Source organism: Podarcis cretensis, assembly GCF_951804945.1.
Source record: "Podarcis cretensis genome assembly, chromosome: 16".
In the NCBI taxonomy this organism is placed as follows: Eukaryota; Metazoa; Chordata; class Lepidosauria; order Squamata; family Lacertidae; genus Podarcis; species Podarcis cretensis.
Genome location: NC_137186.1, coordinates 19,239,113 through 19,258,518, shown reverse-complemented (window position 1 = coordinate 19,258,518; position 19,406 = coordinate 19,239,113). Strand labels below are relative to the sequence as shown.

General features: G+C 44.3%; 1 protein-coding gene and 1 long non-coding RNA gene across 5 annotated transcripts; one reads left to right on the top strand and one right to left on the bottom strand.

The window, feature by feature from the left end:
* The first annotated feature begins 442 nt into the window (after nt 1-442).
* On the top strand, nt 443-11,807 carry LOC307204863 (arylacetamide deacetylase-like 4). Of its 4 annotated transcripts, none has more exons than XM_079956934.1 (5): nt 443-792; nt 6,230-6,343; nt 7,694-7,837; nt 9,361-9,424; nt 10,924-11,807. In XM_079956934.1, exons 3-5 carry the CDS (start codon nt 7,711-7,713, stop codon nt 11,696-11,698), a joined length of 966 nt encoding a protein of 321 aa, XP_079813060.1. In that variant the 5' UTR covers nt 443-792; nt 6,230-6,343; nt 7,694-7,710; the 3' UTR covers nt 11,699-11,807. The 4 variants fall into 4 exon arrangements, with proteins under 4 accessions (XP_079813060.1, XP_079813059.1, XP_079813058.1 ...); XM_079956932.1 differs by having other exon boundaries at nt 504-792; nt 7,621-7,837; XM_079956933.1 differs by lacking the exon at nt 6,230-6,343 and having other exon boundaries at nt 485-792.
* On the bottom strand, nt 11,676-12,106 carry LOC307205087. Its single transcript, XR_013833852.1, has 2 exons — nt 11,955-12,106; nt 11,676-11,810 (listed from the first exon to the last, which is right to left on the bottom strand). It is a non-coding gene; the product is annotated as an uncharacterized lncRNA (long non-coding RNA).
* Nucleotides 12,107-19,406: the final 7,300 nt, after the last annotated feature.

Here is a 19,406-nt window from a genome sequence, read left to right as displayed (position 1 = left end):
ATTGCTTGTTTAAGAAGGTCTTCTTGTCTCTCCTTGCTATTCCAAAAGCAGACACACCCAAAAATAGTAAGACTGAAGCTTATATCCCTTATACCCGAGGCAGGTTCCCTCCTGTTTCCCCATTGGCTGGGTATGTGCAGGGTTTACAGCCTATCACATCCGCCCAATTAAAATACTAAAATCCCCCCCCCCTTTGTTGACATCTCCCATTACTCTGCATTTGATGACCATTCCTCCTAATTTCTTTTTCTCCTTCTTTGGTCTGTGTTCCTATGCTTTTACACATTGACTCAAGCAATAAAGCCACATACTGATAACCCCTGGGCATAAGCAAGCTCTATATTTGCTGAAGCATGCATCCATTTCAACTGTCAGCCAACCTGTTTTCGGGCATTCTAACCACGAGTCATTCTAAAGATAAGCTGTTAAGCAAGTCTATGGTTAGCCTGCACAATATTACCACATTCCTAAACCATTTGTTTTCTTCTCAGCTGAGAGATTAAGTGGGTTGTCCGAGGATGTCCTCTTGCAGGTGACATCGACTGTTCTTGTATAAAAGCCACCAGCATTGTCTAAGGCAAAGTCCTTGTCTCTGTGCCTCTGAGTTGAAGGGAAATGGCATTTGGTGGAACTCTGTGGATGCTGATATTATATACACCTATTTTCATTCATTTCTTGCTGTTAGTGTGGGGAGTTTCTTATGCTCTTGCCAGGACCCACATGCCTCGAGGAATGAGCCGTCCTGCACCATTGGTACTTTTAAATCTCTTAGTGGGATATGGATTTGTACTGGTAAGTTTATTTTACATATATTACAGGGATGAAGCGACACCTCTATAAAAAGGGCTGCAACATTTGAAATATTTTAGTTTAGAGAAAAGGCAAATAAGATGGACTGTTTCAAGAAGTGTCAGAAAGACATATCAAAATTTGTCTGGCAGGGCAAACAGCCCAGAATTAAATTTAAGATTTTAACTGATGCAAAGGATAGAGGGGGGTTTGCCCTGCCGGACTTAAGACTCTATTATGAATCGGCAGCTTTTTGCTGGTTGAAACACTGGCTACTTCTTGAGAACACAGACATTTTGGATCTGGAAGGGTATGACAATAGCTTTGGTTGGCATGCATATTTATGGTACGACAAGGCAAAGGTGTATAAAGGCTTTAAAAACCATATTGTAAGGAAAGCATTGTATAATGTTTGGATTAGATACAAAGATTTGTTGGAAAGTAAAACCCCCAGGTGGGTGTCACCAATGGAAGCTAGGGAAGTAAAAAAGCTTAATATGGACTCTAAATGGCCAAAATATTATGAAATTCTAGAATATGATGGTGAAAGGGTTAAACTTCAGAGTTATGAGAAATTAAAGCCCAAGGTTCGAGATTGGTTGCACTATCATCAGATAAATGAGACATTCAAACAGGACAGGAAAATAGGATTCCAGAAAGAGAGGTCAAATCTAGAAACAGAATTGTTGGAACCCAATACTAAGAATTTATCAAAAATGTATAACTTGCTGTTGAAATGGAATACACAGGATGAAACGGTGAAATCAGCTATGATTAAATGGGCACAAGATATTGGTCATGATATTATGTTTGCTGACTGGGAACAGTTATGGACCACCGGTATTAAATTTACTGCATGTAATGCTTTAAAAGAAAATATTATGAAAATGATCTATCGGTGGTACATGACCCCCGTCAAGCTTGCAAAAATTTATCACCTGCCTAACAATAAGTGTTGGAAATGTAATGAGACTGAAGGCACTTTTTACCACCTTTGGTGGACCTGCCCAAAGGTTAAAGCTTTCTGGGAAATGATCTATAATGAAATTAAGAAGGTCCTTAGGTGGACTTTTCCTAAGAAACCAGAGGCTTTTCTCTTGGGTATGGTTGGCCAATTGGTGTTAAAGAAGGATAGGATTTTCTTTATGTATGCCACCACAGCAGCAAGAATTCTACTGGCAAAGTATTGGAAGATGCAAGAACTACCTACTCTGGAAGAATGGCAAACAAAGGTGATGGACTTTATGGGACTGGCTGAGATGACGGGCAGAATCCGCGACCAGGGGAAGGAGACAGTGGAAGAGGACTGGAAGAAATTTAAAATATATCTCAAAAACTATTGCAAAATTGAGGAATGTTAAGATGTCAGGGGGTAAGAGGTAAAGAATTGCAGCAGTAACTAAAAAACTAAAGGAAACTTTATGAAAGGGAATTAAGACAATTGACTTAAGGGTTGCTAAAGAATCACTAAACAAGGATGCAGGGATGGGGAGGTATGGGGAAGTCAAAAGAAAGAAGGGTATGAAATGATGATTTTGAAGTTATATTGGTCTAATTGTTTTGTGTGTTTTGATTTTCTTGTTTTTCTTCTGTTTGTCTTGTTCTGTTTTTATTATGTGTTTGAAAAACGAATAAAAATTATTTAAAAAAAAAAAGAGAAAAGGCAAGTAAGAGGCGACGTGATAGAAATGTTTAAGATTATGGAGAAAATAGAGAGAGAAAGGTTTTCCTCCTTCTCTCACAACACTAGAACTTGTAGACAACCCAATGAAGCTGAATGTTGGAAGATTCAGGACAGATGGAAGAAAGGACTTCTTCACACATAATATATTCAGTCCATGGAAGTCACTCTCACAAGAGGCAGTGATGGCTGCCAAGTTGAATAGCTTCCAACGAGAAATAGAGAAATTCATGGAGGCAATAGCTATGGATGCTTATTAACTAGCTCTGGCTCTAGAGATGGAGGCAGCAATGCTTCTGAGCACCAGTTGCTGGAAAACACAGGAGGGGAGAGGGCTCCTGTGCTTGGGTCCGGGTTTGTGGGTTTCCCATTGGGGCACCTGGTTGACAGCTGCGAGATGCTGGACTAGATGGGCCATTGTCCTAATCCAGCAGGCTCTGCTTTGAGGCGTTCCCAAAGTAAAGGAAGGATTGAACTCTGATTATGAAAATACACACAGAGGCTTGAACCAGCAAGACTGGTTGCGTATAATAATAATTCCTGTCCACCCACCCAGGTTGTTTTATTCACAAAAGAACTTTTGTCACCGTGTTTGGAAGAAGCAATCAGATTTCCTCTGAGCATTTCAACAAACCCCACGTGGGGACAGGGGCGCCGACTTATAAAAAATATTGGGGGGGGCGGGGGCCCATACCGACTTATAAAAAATATTGGGGGGGCCCAAGACCTCCAAACCGCTGCTGCTGGGGGAACGAAAGGGGCGAGCCCCGGGCTGCCCCGACCTTAAGTGAACCTGTGAGGGCCCGCCCTTTGCGGCAGCCGATTGGCTGCCGCCGTGGGCGGTGAATATTAATGAGCTAGGGGGAATCCCCGCTTCTCGCGGGGCTGACGCCAGCCCCGCGAGATTGTTGATGGGTCGAGAGCCCGCAACCCCACCCCCTCTCTAGATCGGGAGTGGCTTTGTTTTAACTCATTACTGAATGTATTTTAAAAGGTAACTATCATCAAACAAGGAAAATAAAAAATACCAACATAATTTTGTGATTTTACAAAGCATAATATAACTAATAATTTTCTTAAATTATTGGGGGGGGGGCGGACCCCCCCAAACGAATTTTTGAGGGGGCTCGGGCCCCCTCAGGCCCCATGGAGTTGGCGCCTATGCGTGGGGACAAAGTTAACCTACAAAAACTAATTACCGTTAGCATGCATATTTCTGGGGTAAACAAAACAGAACTACAAAGGAGTGCATCCAGCAACCCTGGAAGTCACAAGCAAGCAATATACATGATAAGAAGGAGGCCAGGAGGCCAGGGATCATTATCACCTTCATGTGAGATCTATTTCCCGGCCCTAAGATTAACATCTTACAATTAACATATCAGAAAAGCTACATCAAAAGAACCTGCCCACTATCTTTCACAGCCCAGGATGCATGCCTGGCATAGCTGTTAACTTTCAGATTTGAAAATAAGGGATCAGTAGCTTGAATAAGGGATTACAGGTCCCAAAGTAAAGAGCTCAGCTAATCTGTAGGTGGGCTTTTGCCCTTGCAAACAATCGCAGCACCCTCTTTTCATGTTTCAGTCATTTTGTAATGTACTGCCACCCAGTGGCCTTCCTGGCAAATTGTTTTTTTTTTTTTAAAAAAAGATATTTATTTTGGTTTTATATAATAAAACAAATATTACAATCAAACAAAACAGAAAAGAAGTACAATAAAAAGCAACATAATCCAACAGAGCTAAAAAAAAACACAGTAAAGAACATATGACAGAAAAAATAAAAAAGAGCAGAAAATAAAGAAAATTAGTTTTTGGATTCTTATCTTTATAACCCTCTTTCCTGACTTCCTCACGTCTCCCTTTCCTGCATTCCCCTTTACACAATCAAATTCAGCAGCTCCTTAAAGGTAAAGGTAAAGGTACCCCTGCCCGTACGGGCCAGTCTTGCCAGACTCTGGGGTTGGTGCGCCCATCTCACTCAAGAGGCCGGGGGCCAGCGCTGTCCGGAGACACTTCCGGGTCACGTGGCCAGCGTGACATCGCTGCTCTGGCGAGCCAGAGCCGCACACGGAAACGCTGTTTACCTTCCCGCTGGTAAGCGGTCCCTATTTATCTACTTGCACCCGGGGGTGCTTTCGAACTGCTAGGTTGGCAGGCGCTGGGACCGAACGACGGGAGCGCACCCCGCCGCAGGGATTCGAACCGCCGACCTTTCGATCGGCAAGCCCTAGGCACTGAGGCTTTTACCCACAGCGCCACCTGCGTCCCATCAGCAGCTCCTTACCCTCTTTCACATCTTAATCAATATTATACATTTCAACCTATTATGTCTTCAATTTTCCCTTTCTTTTTAAATCCATTTTTACATGTTCTTTATAACTTAGTCCCTTATATAATTTTGTTTAATTTCGACATAATATTACTCTGGCCTTTACACCCTTCTCTTTTAAAACATTTTTGCATTTTTCTTTTTACCATGTCACTAATGCCATATTATCTTTATATCCAACATCATTTTAACATTCAAACATTTTACAATGTTTTTGTAGGTATTCTTTGAACTTCTTCCAGTCCTCTTCCACCGACTCTTCTCCCAGGTCTTGGATTCTGCCAGTCATTTCTGCCAATTCCATATAGTCTATCACTTGCATCCGCCATTCTTCCAGAGTGGGCAAATCTTGTGTCTTCCAATACTTTGCGATGAGTATTCTTGCTGCGGTTGTTGCATACATAAAGAATGTTCTATCTTTCTTTGGCACCAATTGGCCGACAATGCCCAGAAGGAAGGCCTCTGGTTTCTTAGGAAAGGTATATTTAAATACCTTTTTTAGTTCATTATAGATCATTTCCCAGAAAGCCTTAACCTTTGGGCATGTCCACCAAAGGTGAAAGAATGTTCCCTCAGTTTCTTTACATTTCCAGCATTTGTTATCAGGCGCCTTCCTGGCAAATTGCATCAGGTAATTCAGAGGTGGATCCCAACATAACCTTTCCTTGCTTCTCTCTTTTTTTTTTTTTTTTTTTGGAAATAATTTTTATTAACAGTCCAATCAAATCACATTAATTCCAAATCACATTAGTTCCAAATTATACAGCCAAATTTTTAAAATTTTATTGGGGGTACCCATACTTCGCGCTCCGAAAGGGATCCAAACATCGCTCTTGCTGCTGCTTTAATTTCACAGTTCTATCCAGTTCTGTCCAGATAGTCTCCTTATTATTTTCCTCATCTTTTTATTGTAATCATATATTCCTTTCTTTATGATCTCTGATAATCTTCACAAGCGGGTTGAAAACAAACATATCCTGTGTGGATTTTACACTCTCCAGGAGCCATATCACATAAAGGACAGCCACCATTTCCACACCTCCATAAAAAACATTCATACAGTCTGTCCGTGATTTCCACCGGCCTGCGAATCTGTATCTCAGGGGGCCCTGCCAGGTCAAATTCACATTCTGATAACCATACATTCACATTCCGATGACCACGGTCCTCCTCCCCCCCCGTCCTCCTGTGGGCAGGCCGACTTGACGAATCTCCATTTGAAACTGCGTCACAAAGCTTTCCTTCCATTCCCGATATTCCCACCAGCCTCTCTTTGATCAATAATTCATTTCCACACAGCTTTTAATCTCCAGTTTGTGATTAGTAATTTGCAACAATTCTTTCTCTCTGGGAGGGAGGATTATTGGGGACTCACATAAGACAAAAAAAAGAAAAGTTTTTTCCTCCCCCCCCTTTCCATTTCAGTCTGACATACCAATCTTTTAATGATGAGTCTTCACTTGATTTATTGTCCAGCCCGTCGCTCCGCACACAGAGATCCCATTAATCAGCAGTCTTTAAACCCGATCTTCACTTGAAGTATGTGCATTTGCTTCTTTATCCAATTATATATTTCGAAGTAATGCAAACCAGTGCACGATCAGAGACAGCGTCCGGGAGAGCGGCCCCACCCGAGGGCTTTGTGCCAAGTGCCCGGTCACCCCCTTCTTTCGAATCCGGGGGTGAATTATGGGCACAGCTGGCAAGGCAGTCCCCCCCATTCCCTGGGGGGGGGCAAGGGAGGCTGCATACTCCCATGTCAGCCTCTTAATTGCCTCGTGTGGGTCGGAGAGATGTTATTGTCGGCTATCTTCCAATGCGCCCCCTGGTGGCCCCCCCACCTTTCCTTGCTTCTCATTCCGCCCCCCTGACCGTTGCTTGGTAAGTGCTGCAGTTACTTTCCATAAGCAGACCTTTCTCCTTTCCCCAGACCAGCTCCGCCAGGGCTATTGCTCACTTCCAAGCCTCAATATTACCACACCATCACCTCTCCGCTGGGAAGCGCTGAGCAAAGGCGAGTCCCCAGGCAACGCGGCCGATTTGATCGGCACAAGGCATGCAAGCTCCATCCCCCAGTCGTTCTTAGACTCCTTATTGGGTGAGCAACGCAACCAAGCAACACAGTTGGAGCCTCCCTCCTCCCTGGCTGGCAGGGAGGGAGGGAGAGGAGCTGCTTCCTTTGAAACCTGGGAAATTTAAGGGACATCATCAATCCAGGACAGCAGCGGGAAATGGCGCTGGGATAAGGGAGTTTCCCGCCAAATAAGGGACGGTTGACAGCTGTGATGCCTAGCAAAGCAACTGGCAGCTGGGCTGTGTACGCAAGCAGAGAGAAATGGACAGTAGAGGAAATGGCCAGAGATGCAGAGGGTTGTGGGATTTGATCAGAAATTACTGTCAATGAATTAAACCCAATCAACACCATGCTTTCACAGCTGACACAATGGCTTGAGGCATATTTTATAATTCCTCATAGTAATCCCATCTGATCCCCACACTCTGGATATTTGCACTCCTACACTGCTTAGGTTGTTATGCACTCCAGTGGATTTATCCTGAGGAGTACTAGCACTGAATACCCTCAATTTGTGTTGCATCTTAAGGTTTGAAATAACAGGAAGCATACTAGGAAAGGGGAGTGGGCAGGGGATTCACTTCTGGGCTGCTCAAAGAGAATAATTTTCCATCCCAAGAGGAAGGAAAGGATAAACAGTGCAGTCATCTCCCATGCACGGTTTCTGTTCCATAGGCAATACATATATGCAATACATATATCTAATGCTGATTTAAAATGCTAAATGGTTTGGTTTAAACAGGGAGGAATTCTGGAAAAACTGGGCATCTGCCATAGATATTCCATACTCAGGATCCTAAACCTACTCATTCCAGAAGTGAAGGACCCAAAAATGATCACAAGGGACCTGGTTTTTGATGGGGTGCCTGTGAGGCTGTACTGGCCCAAGACATCACCTGCTGGGAAGAGGAAAGGAATCATCTATCTTCATGGAGGGGTTGCACTATTTGCAAGCATCCGTAAGTTCTTTGAAATGGTTCACTTTGTTGTTTGTGGAGAATTTGGGGTGATACTTTAATGTAAAGGTCATGAAATGTTTGCTATGGAGGGGTGGGGGTGGTTTGTGCTGCCTCTGGGTTTTTATTTTTAGCTTTATGAATACTGCTACAAAAGTTGGGCACCACCTCCACTCTCTGCCAAACCAGTAGTATGGGATGATGAGAATTGTAGTTTAAGAACAGTTGGAGACCCAAGCTTGGCAAACACCGCTCTAAAGACACTCTTTTCCTGAAAACTCAACCCCCCCCCCCATTGCCATGAGTCTGACAACCTCTTTCTGCTCAGGCCCAAGAATTCCTCACATATGTGCCACCAGCCCCTTTGTCATGTTAAGGCCTCTATCCAAGTGAGGCACTGACTTGGAAAGTGTTTTTTCCGCTGGCCTCCAATCTTCCCTTCAATACTCCAAATCAGGCATAGGCAAACTCCGGCCCTCCAGATGTTTGGGACTACAATTCCCATATCCCTAGCTAACAGGACCAGTGATCAGGGAGGATGGGAATTGTAGTCCCAAACATCTGGAGGGCCGGAGTTTGCCTATGCCTGCTCCAAATAATAATCAACTTATTAATTTCTAAGGTTTAGGGTGGTCTCCCCCCAAATCTATAACAATATAAAGAATAACAACAAACAATGTCAATAACCTGTGCCTACACACAGTTTAAAAGGCCGTCTATTGGTTAATTAGCCAAAGGCACCTGACGATATGAAACGAAGGCGCCAGGTGAGTCTCCCGGGGGAGAGCATTCCACAAACAGGGAGCCACAACAGTTCTGGGCTTGGGCCCAGAAACAAATTGGCAGCCAATACAGTCACACCAGGATTGGCATTATATGCTCAAACCACGGTGGGCAACCTGGCTGCTGAATTGCGCACCAGCTGAAGTTTCTGAACTGTAGGCAGCTTAACATGGCAGGATGGGATTGTGTGGTAAGAAAACAGGGCTGAGCCTTCCTGTTCCAGAGATGTCTGGTTCTGTATTAATTCCTAATGTCAAGGTCAATGAAAAATGCCAAAGAAGGTATTTGTGCTTCGTACTTCAATGGACTTCTATGAAAGGTGTTCCAGAGATGGTCAGAATTAATTTGAAAGAAGCCCAAAAATGTGGTCTGAGGTTTGTTTGGCCCTGTTCTGACTTATTCACATATTTACACGTTCATTCTGCATGGAGGGAGTCCATGGTCATCTCAAGCAGGGCTTGTTCCCACAGCTGTGCAGCACTGGAGTCAAAGGCATCTTTCCCAGCCAGCCTTTAGCTAGCCAGTCCAAAATGGATCCCAGTCTTTGTTCTTCCTAGCACACCTTGCTTTAAAAGTATGGATTTTTTGGTTCTCTTCTGAGTTTTACCCATTGAAACTGTGGATCAGGAGGGAACAAAATGTACATAATGGTTTTCAACTAGTGATGCCCCATTTATAAAGGGTTCAGTTCAGCTTAGTTGTTGCCAAAGGAGACTCGTTAAAGGTTGTGTGCCTTTTTCCAGGAACTTCTGAAAGGATCTGCTATTCGCTTGCCCACGGAACCGACTCAGTGGTTATGTGTGTTGAGTAAGTATCTTCACGCTTCAGTTTCTAACCCTTCCACATGAGCCCAGAAAACGGCTGATTTTGCCAACATCGTGAATTTGCCAACCTTTAGAATGGGTGTTCACCTTTGTATTTTGATTTTTATGCCTTTGGACCCAGTCCCTCTGGCTTTAAGATGCTGGATCAGGCCAAAGGGGGCCCAACATCCTGTTCTCACGGTGGCCAACCAAATATCCCAATGAAAAGCCCACAAGCTGGACCCAGACACAGGAGCACTGCTCCCAGTTGCAATGTACATCATCTGGTATTCAGAAGCATTACTGCCTGTGATAGTGGAGATGGCCCATCGGCCTTGTGACTAGTATTCATGGATAACCTCATCCACCATGAGAGGCTAATATGGCGTCTCAATCTATGCTAGTTCTGTCTGTTGCAATTATCTCTATCCTGCCTTTCAGGACAAAAGTCCTTCCAAGGCGTCATATAAGGAACATTAAACTACTCTTACATAAAACTAGATAAATGCTTTTGTCCCTCTCTCTTAACTCTAGAACATGTGGACATTCAATGAAGCTGAATGCTAGAAGATTCACCTAAAAGAAAGTACTTCTTTACGCAGTGTGTAGTTCAGCTGTGGAACTCATTCCCTCAGGAGGCAATGATGGCCTCCAACTTGGGTGGCTTTAAAAGAGGATTAGACAAATGCACACGGTATAAGACTACCAGTGGCTACTAGCCATGATGGCTATAGCCTGCCTTTGCAGGTGGAGACAGTGTCCTTCTGAATGCCAGTTGCTGGAAGCTGTGGGAGGGAAGAGCACCACAGGATTCATGTTCTGATTGTGAGTTTCTCCAATGATTGACCACTGGCCACTGAGAACAGGATGTGAACTAGCATTATATTACCATGGAAAACCTCAGGCACTGGGGCTCAATGCTCCACTCCAGGCCTCTTCAGTTCTCCCTGAAGAGCCAGTGTGGTGTAGTGGTTAAGAGCGGTGGACTCGTAATCTGGTGAACCGGGTTCGCATCCCCGCTCCTCCACATGCAGCTGCTGGGTGACCTTGGGCTAGTCACACTTCTTTGAAGTCTCTCAGCCCCACCCACCTCACAGAGTGTTTGTTGTGGAGGAGGAAGGGAAAGGAGAATGTTAGCCGCTTTGAGACTCCTTAGGGTAGTGATAAAGCAGGATATCAAATCCAAACTCCTCCTCTTCCCTCTGAAATCACCGCAGACCCCCACCTCTGCACCATTGCCCCTCTTTTGCACCCTCCTTGAGTGGCATCTGCCTGACTGGAATTTGTCTTGCTTGCATGAAGGCAGGGGTGCCAACCTGAGTAAATATTGCCCCCCCCCCGGTAAGTCCCATATTGCATAAATGATCACATGACATGGAGCACATAACCATTTGAATGGAAATGTCAATCAGCTTAGGGGGACCCAGCCTCCTTGGGGGTGCTGAAGGTACCTCAGCCCGAAGTATGATGTCAAATGTTGATGATATCTTGTTTTTTCTTTAGATTTCGTTTAGCTCCTGAGCATCCATATCCAGTCCCTGTACAGGACTGTTTAACTGCTGTAATACATTTTATGAAAAATGCAGAGGAATACGGAGTGGACCCCAACTGCATTACCATTGTTGGGGAGAGTAGTGGAGGCACTTTTGCTGCAGCCATTTGCCAAGAACTGGTGACCAGAGAGGACCTCCCAAAGGTGCGAGCTCAGGTCCTGATCTACCCATTCCTCCAAGCAGTGGACTTCAATTTGCCATCCTATCAGCAAAACCATTCAGTTCCTCCCATGTTCCGGAAAAGAACTGTCAAAGTTGGTTTGACATATCTCACTGGGAAGACAATGAATGTAGATGGAATTCTGAAAGGTGCCCATGTCCCTCCTGATTTGAGAGAGAAATACCAAAAATGGATCAGTGTTGATAACATTCCAGAAGAATTTAAAGCTAGGGGCTATGTTCCTGTAGCACCTGCCCCATTTTCAGAAGAACTTTATGAACAAGTTAAAAGAGGTTATGAGACAATGTTTGCCCCCCTTTTAGCAGAGGATGACATAATCCGCCAGCTCCCAGAGGCTTTCATTCTAACCTGTGAATATGATTTTCTCCGGGACGATGGGCTGTTGTATAAGAAGCGGCTAGAGGACCACGGTGTGCCAGTGACATGGTATCATGTTCAAGATGGATTTCATGGAATAATGGCCATGGCTGGTTTGAAGGCAATTGAATATCCAAGCACACAGAAATGTTTGCAGAATGTAATACAGTTCTTAAAAGGTTTATAGAAATGAATGACATTCTTTGTCTTCCTATGGCAGTATTCCCCTTCTGTGGAGGGAAATATCGTTCCTCATTGTGCCAATCCTGAAGTAAAAAGAAAAAATCTGATCAAAAGTTCTACTCTGTTTAATTTATTGAAATCACCATGGGCTCTGAAGTAAAAAGCAAAGCCCTACTGGATCAAGCCATTGGCTCACTTCATGCAGCATCTTGTTCTCTTTATGTTACATATTTTTTAAATTAATTTTCATACAATTTAACAAATTCAATTCAGTTTCAATACAATATTCCCTCAACATTTTGACTCCTCATTCTTACTTCCATGATGTTCCTGTTCAAATTCTTTGTCTACTAAATGTAATACTCATTTCTATAACAAATATCCAACATTAGATTCCTTTATCATTCTCCTTCCTTTGCTTTTCCGCAGGGGGCCAGTCCACTGTCCCTCAGACCATGTGGTGGGCCAGACTATATTTTGAGGGGGGGGGGGATGAACAAATTCCTATGCCCCACAAATAACCCAGAGATGCAATTTAAATAAATGGACACATTCTACTCATGTAAAAACATGCTGGTTCCCAGACCGTCTGTGGGCCGGATTTAGAAAACTTCAGTGGGGAAGAGGGGAGGGTGGGGAAAAAAGCTTTGCAGAGGGATCAAGAGGCGAGAAACTGGAGTCTGGTCCTTCTACAGGTTGGGAAAAGCAGGGTAGGGGGTGGGTAAAAGGTAAAGGTAAAGGGACTCCTGACCATTAGGTCCAGTCGTGACCGACTCTGGGGTTGCGGCGCTCATCTCGCTTTATTGGCCGAGGGAGCCAGAGAACAGCTTCCGGGTCATGTGGCCAGCATGACTAAGCCGCTTCTGGCGAACCAGAGCAGCGCACAGAAATGCTGTTTACCTTCCCGCTGGAGTGGTACCTATTTATCTACTTGCACTTTGGCGTGCTTTCGAACTGCTAGGTTGGCAGGAGCAGGGACCGAGCAACGGGAGCTCACCCCGTCGCAGGGATTCGAACCGCCGACCTTCTGATTGGCAAGTCCTAGGCTCTGTGGTTTAACCCACAGCGCCAGCCGCGTCCCTTATAGAGGGTGGGAGGCTGGCCCAAATCTGAAAACGTGATGCTGCTGTGAAAGGATGTTCTCTTTCTATACCAGTATAGTAAAACATTGGTTCTTTTCTGTGTGGCATTCTGGGAGATTCTGGGAGATTTTGGGAATCACTATTGCCCTCCCTTCTTGCCTTTCTTGAAACACTCAAGCTTCACCTTTTAATCCTATAGCTATCTTTCTATTTTATTTTTTTTATAAATATTTATTGAGATTTTTTAAGTACAAAATGTAAAAATGATAAACAATGTAACATGTATCATAACACATTTTTCAACACTTCTTTGGACTCCCTCACGTCTCCCACTCCCACTTACATCATTGTGACCTTTTTCCAGCAATTTATCATCTTGTTTACATTCTTAAATCTCATTCAATTAATTTAATCTAGTAATTCTCCAAAAATTTTATATTTTCCTCAATCTCACTTATCGTCAAATTCAAATCGAATTCGATGGTAGGCAGTTATTTATGATCTAGCATCCTTCTTAGCCTTCGACCAAATTACAATACTTTTGTAAATAAATCTTGAATTTCTTCCAGTCTTCTTCAACCCTCTCTTCTCCCAGGTCTCGAATTCTACCAGTCATCTCGGCCAGTTGCATATAGTCCATCAGCTGCATCTGCCACTCTTCCAGTGTGGGTAGATCTTGAGTTTTCCAGCTCTTAGCGATAAGTATCCTTGCTGCCGTTGTTGCATACATAAAAAATGTTCGGTCCTTCTTTAACACCTTCTGGCCGACAATGCCCAGAAGGAAGGCCTCTGGTTTCTTAGTGAAGGTATACTTAAATACCTTTTTCAACTCATTATATATCATTTCCCAGAAGGCCTTCACTCTAGGGCAAGTCCACCAGAGGTGAAAGAATGTTCCTTCATGTTCTTTACATTTCCAACATTTATTATCAGACAGATGGTATATTTTGGCAAGTTTAACTGGGGTCATGTACCATCTATATATCATTTTCATTACATTTTCCTTCAAAGCATTACATGCAGTGAAGTTCAGCCCTGTGGTCCACAACCTTTCCCAGTCCTCAAACAAGATATTATGCCCAATATCCTGAGCCCACTTTATCATAACCGATTTAACCATTTCGTCTTGTGTATTCCATTTCAACAGCAAGTTATACATTCTTGATAGTACCTTATTTTTTGGTTCTAACAATTCTGTTTCCAACTTCGATTTCTCCACCTGGAACCCTACCTTTTTGTCATTTTTAAAAACTTCTTTAATCTGAGCGTAATGTAACCAGTCTCGCACTTTATCCTTCATTTTCTCCAAACTCTGCAATTTCCAATTGTCTCCATCTTTTTCTAATATTTCCCAATATTTTGGCCATTTGGCCTCCATATTGGGTCTTTTTCGGGCCTTAGCTTCCAGAGGTGAAAACCACCTCGGAGTTTTGTTTTCCAATAAGTCTTTGTATTTTGTCCAGACATTAAAAACTGCTTTCCTGACAATATGGTTCTTAAAGACCTTATTGATCTTAACCTTATCGTACCAAAGGTATGCATGCCAACCAAAAGCATTGTTAAAACCTTCCAAGTCCAATACGTCAGTGTCTTCGAGAAGTAGCCAGTCTTTTAGCCAGCAAAAAGCTGCGGCTTCATAGTACAACTTTAAGTCCGGCAGGGCAAAGCCCCCTCTTTCTTTCGCATCAGTTAGTATCTTAAACTTAATTCTGGGCTTTTTGCCCTGCCAGACAAATTTAGATATATCTCTCTGCCACTTCCGGAAGCACTCTGTCTTGTCCACAATCTGCAATGTTTGAAACAAAAACAACATCTTTGGCAATACATTCATCTTAACAGCAGCAATTCGGCCTAACAAAGAAAGCTTCAATTTTGTCCAACTATCCAAGTCTCTCTTAATTTCAGACCAACATTTTTCATAGTTATCCTTAAATAGACTCAGATTCTTTGTTGTTATGTTAACCCCTAGGTACTTTACTTTTTTAACCACAGTTAGTTCTGTTTCTCTCTGAAACCGTTCCGACTCTGTATCTGTCAGATTTTCCCCCAACACCTTAGTTTTCTGTTTATTTAGTTTAAATCCCGCCACCCGACCAAAATCTTGAATCAGTTGTAGTACTCTTTTTGTACTAGATTCTGGCTCCTGCAGGGTCAGAACTAGGTCATCTGCAAAAGCTTTAAGTTTATATTGTTTCGCTCCGACCTGAATCCCTTCCACCAACCGGTCCCCTCTAATCATATTCAACCTATAGCTATCTTTCTAATCCCTTTCTGCACATACCAAAGATGTGCCAGGCACACATTCTTTTCTTTAGTTCACCTAATGTTTACCCTGATATATTTTACTTCAAAATATAATTGATTATGTGCTCTTATGTTATGATCATAACATTAGTAATTGCTTTAGACGTATTATAGTCAATCTTAGTTATAAGTGGATTAAGAGCTTTCATACCTGTCTAAGCTCTACCTTGTTTAACAGTCTTTGAACTAGTAAAGATTAATGTTTATATGTAATCCTGCCTTGTACCCGCCTTATGCAAAGTTAACCAATCAGCAATGAGTTTCTTTGTCTTTATGTTAACCAATCAGCCACCAGCACACTGGTGGCAATGTTTGTAATACTCAATAAAAGAGAGATTCTGGAGGCTTGCCAGGAGGAACGTCTCTCGGATCATTAAAACTCCTTGTCTGTCCTGATTCTCCATTCCTACACTGCTGTCCCTTAGAGCAGCTTGTTATTGGTCCTGGGGAAGGCTGAGAGGAGGCGGGGAGGGGAAACGGGGAACTTTCCTTGGGCAAAGCCAGTTTGAAGAAGAGTCCGCCTGCGCCCGGCAGGCAAGGAAAGGGGGTGGGAGTGGAAACACCCAAACACAGACACGAGGCTTAATTTTTATTATTAGGAGGCATCCGGGGCGTAGGAAGGGGGGTGCGGTGGCGGCAGCCCGCCCTGTGTGTCATCCCTGAGGTGGGGTGGCAAAAGGCACACTGCAGGGGGCTCGCCCTGCTGCCCCATGTGCAGCGGCTCGAGTTGCCGCCATTGCCCACAGCAGATCACCGCGCGCCCCCCAGCTCGCCCCCCCCCCCAGGTGCACGGCATGGCTGCTGCTCCGGGCGTCTGTGCAGCTAACTCCACCACTGCCTGAAGTTTTTGCCCCGAAGCGATGGGCGAGTTTCCAGGTCGGTGTAAAAATGCTCTGAAATGCTGCTGTTTGATTTATTATCCTCTCTTCGAGAGGCCTCTCCCCCCACTCTCTATCTCCAAATGCCTGGGTGGGTAGAATCCTTAATATCGAGTTGTCCTACCCGGTACACTTACTCAGAAATGTATCCCATTGGTTTTAGAGTTTACTCACAAGTAAGGTGAAAGGGTCGCAGCTCACATGCAATTAATTATGCCAGGCATAGGCAAACTTGGCCTTCCAGCTGTTTTGGGAGTACAACTCCCATCATCCCTAGCTAACAGGACCTGTGGTCAGGGATGATGGGAACTGTAGTCTCAAAACATCTGGAGGGCCCAGTTTGCCTAGGTCTGAGTTATACTTTACCAGACTTTTGCTACACTACTGCTAGTCATAATCAAAACAAAAATAACAAGGTAAAGTTAATCCCAGCAATTAATCCCAGCGATTAATCTGTGTTTTTGTTTTAATTGTGGAGTCATATACAATGGCGAGGACAATTTTATTCTGGTAAATATATGTTGCTAGAAAGCTAATTACTTTGTACCAGGCTTCCTTTCAACATCTCATTAATTTGACTTTCTGCTAAATTGTTTTTATATGCAACAACTGTGGCAAGAGTATTGTAACCCCAGAAATGGAAACAAGAAGAAATTCTGACAAAATAAGAATGGCAGCCAAAATTAATGGACTATGCAGAATTGGGCAAAATGACAGGAAGGATTCGAAACCTGCGGGACCAGAGATTTACAGAAGATTGGAAGAAGTATATGAATTATTTGAAGAGCAACTGTAATCAACAAATTACGCTAGTAGGACTACAAGAAGTTTTGTAAGGAGAAATATATTAAGTGTTACAAAGTAGAAAAAGATAGAGATATTGGTTATGAGTTTGAAATGTAATAGGGAAGATAAGAAATACATACTGAGAGATTAGATTGGAAAATTTTCAGACAGGATTGATGGAAGTCAAAAATTTGAATAAGATGTAAAAGTATGTTTAATTACTGTTGAAAATGATATGTTTAAAAAAAGTAATAAAAATTATATATATTTTTTAAAAAATTGACTTTCTGCCTTATTATCTATGCACCTCTAGGAACCATACAGCTCCGCTGCTTCTGGGACTCCCCTCTCCCTTTGGGCGTACTTGTCTGCAGCGGCGGAGGAAGCCGCTCGGGTACCTGGGGTGGCGTGTTCAGGAGCCTGTTTCCTCCCACTCAACCGCCCTACATCTGGGGGAGAGGCAGCAGGCGGACCGTTTGGGCAGCGCAAAGCCTGCGAGACGCATGACTTGGGCGCACTGCAGGTGCCACAATGTGTACTGCCCGGTATTTTGTCACCCCCTCAGTGGTGACACCCGGGGCGGCTCCTCACCTTCCTTATCAGCTCCAGGCATCCTGCTGCCACTGGATAGAAAGATAAAGGTAAAGGTACCCCTGCCCGTACGGGCCAGTCTTGACAGACTCTGGGGTTGTGCGCCCATCTCACTTAAGAGGCCAGGGGCCAGCGCTGTCCGGAGACACTTCCGGGTCACGTGGCCAGCGTGACATCGCTGCTCTGGCCAGAGCCAGAGCCAGAGCCAGAGCCGCACATGGAAACGCCGTTTACCTTCCCGCTGGTAAGCGGTCCCTATTTATCTACTTGCACCCGGAGGTGCTTTCAAACTGCTAGGTTGGCAGGCGCTGGGACCGAACAGCGGGAGCGCACCCCGCCGCAGGGATTCGAACCGCCGACCTTTCGATCGGCAAGTCCTAGGCGCTGAGGCTTTAACCCACAGCGCCACCTGCGTCCCCGGATAGAAAGATGGAGGGGGACAGAAAGAAGCAGCCTGCTGCAGATGGAGGGAAGTGCTGAGGAAGCAGGGGGAAAGGAGAGCAAATGGAGAAAGAGGAGCGGGATGGGGTTGGGGGGAGGACGAATAGATGCTGGCCTGCAGCTTTATCTTGATCTCAGAATTAACACTGGCAACCTTCCATTTGGATTTCTGCAATGTGTTATGCAAGGAGTTGAATTCTGAAACTTCAGTTAGTACCAATAGTGACTCTTGGGACATAGATTGGCACTTGGCAACAGTGGCGTAGCGTGGGTTGTTTGCACCCAGGGCAAGGCAAGTAATTTGCGCCCCCTAACCCATGGATTTGCGCCCCCTAACCCATGGATTTGCGCCCCCTAACCCTAACCCTCAGATGTTGCGCCCGGTGCGGCTGGCCCCCCCTGCACCCCCCACGCTACGCCACTGCTTGGCAACAGATCCATATCTCATCTGGGCCTGGGTAGATCCCAGTCTGTTTTCAGGTGTGCACGTCTGATCTGAATAGGCCCACGTGCGGAATTCCTTCAGGTATCATGGCCCTAATTTGTGAAGGGTATAGATACCCTTGGGACGCAGGTGGCGCTGTCCACAGAGCCGATCAGAAGGTCGGCGGTTCGAATCCCCGCGACGGGGTGAGCTCCAGTTGCTCGGTCCCTGCTCCTGCCAACCTAGCAGTTCGAAAGCATGTCAAAGTGCAAATAGATAAATAGGGAAGGTAAACGGTGTTCCCGTGCGCTGCTCTGGTTCGCCAGAAGCGGCTTAGTCATGCTGGCCACATGACCCGGAAGCTGTACGCCGGCTCCCTCGACCAGTAAAGCGAGATGAGCGCCGCAACCCCAGAGTCGGCCACGACTGGACCTAATGGTCAGGGGTCCCTTTACCTTTTTTTTAGACACCCTTGCCCTTCAAAGCTGGACCTTAGGATGGTGGGTCCTTCTCTGGGAGCCCCCTGCAGATAGGGTTCAGCAGAGGGCTGCCCTGACCACCCGCTTCTTAACACCTGCTCTTGATATACTGCTTGCACCTCTTTGTTCACTGACTTATTGGCCTGGATGACATTTCAAGGTTCTCCTTGGCAGCTCAAAGTTTGAATTCAAGTGATCAGAAGATGGTGAGATCCAACGACATCTTCTTGCTTGTTGGCCTGATATGGAGAGAGCAGCATAATGTCTTGCCTTTTGTGTGTCCGGGTATCTGGGTTTGATTATAATTCTGTCTAATGTGGGTATAATGAAATGGACCCATTGCACTCCAAAGGACATGGCTTAGCTTTTTGCACAGATGTTTCTCGTTGCTAAATCTTCAAACTCAAGCAGATATTATGTAGCAACATCTGCCTGGAGTTATGATGTGACAATTTTGGGACTTCACATTGAGAAAGGGGGGGGGGAAGGAATGGATATTTATTTTTAATATCTTCTGCATATTCAAATTAACTTAATTTATTCTTCTACTTTAAATATATACTCTTTTGAAACTGCAGGTTGTAACAATAATCCTGCCAATGTTCTTATCTGTTTACAATGTATCTGTAAATATTCAATAAACCATTTTCATTCTGTTATAAAAAGTTTGTTATCTGGGTTTTTTATTTTTCTGGTAAGTTTTGCCATTTCTGCATATTCCTTAAGT

Excerpts from the sequence above, each read along its gene's own strand:
- LOC307204863 (XM_079956931.1), top strand. The coding sequence starts at position 616 with ATGGCATTTGGTGGAACTCTGTGGATGCTGATATTATATACACCTATT. Across the intron at positions 793-7,620 it reads TGGGATATGGATTTGTACTG|GGAGGAATTCTGGAAAAACT; the intron begins GTAAGTTTATTT and ends TGGTTTAAACAG. Across the intron at positions 7,838-9,360 it reads TGCACTATTTGCAAGCATCC|GAACTTCTGAAAGGATCTGC; the intron begins GTAAGTTCTTTG and ends GCCTTTTTCCAG.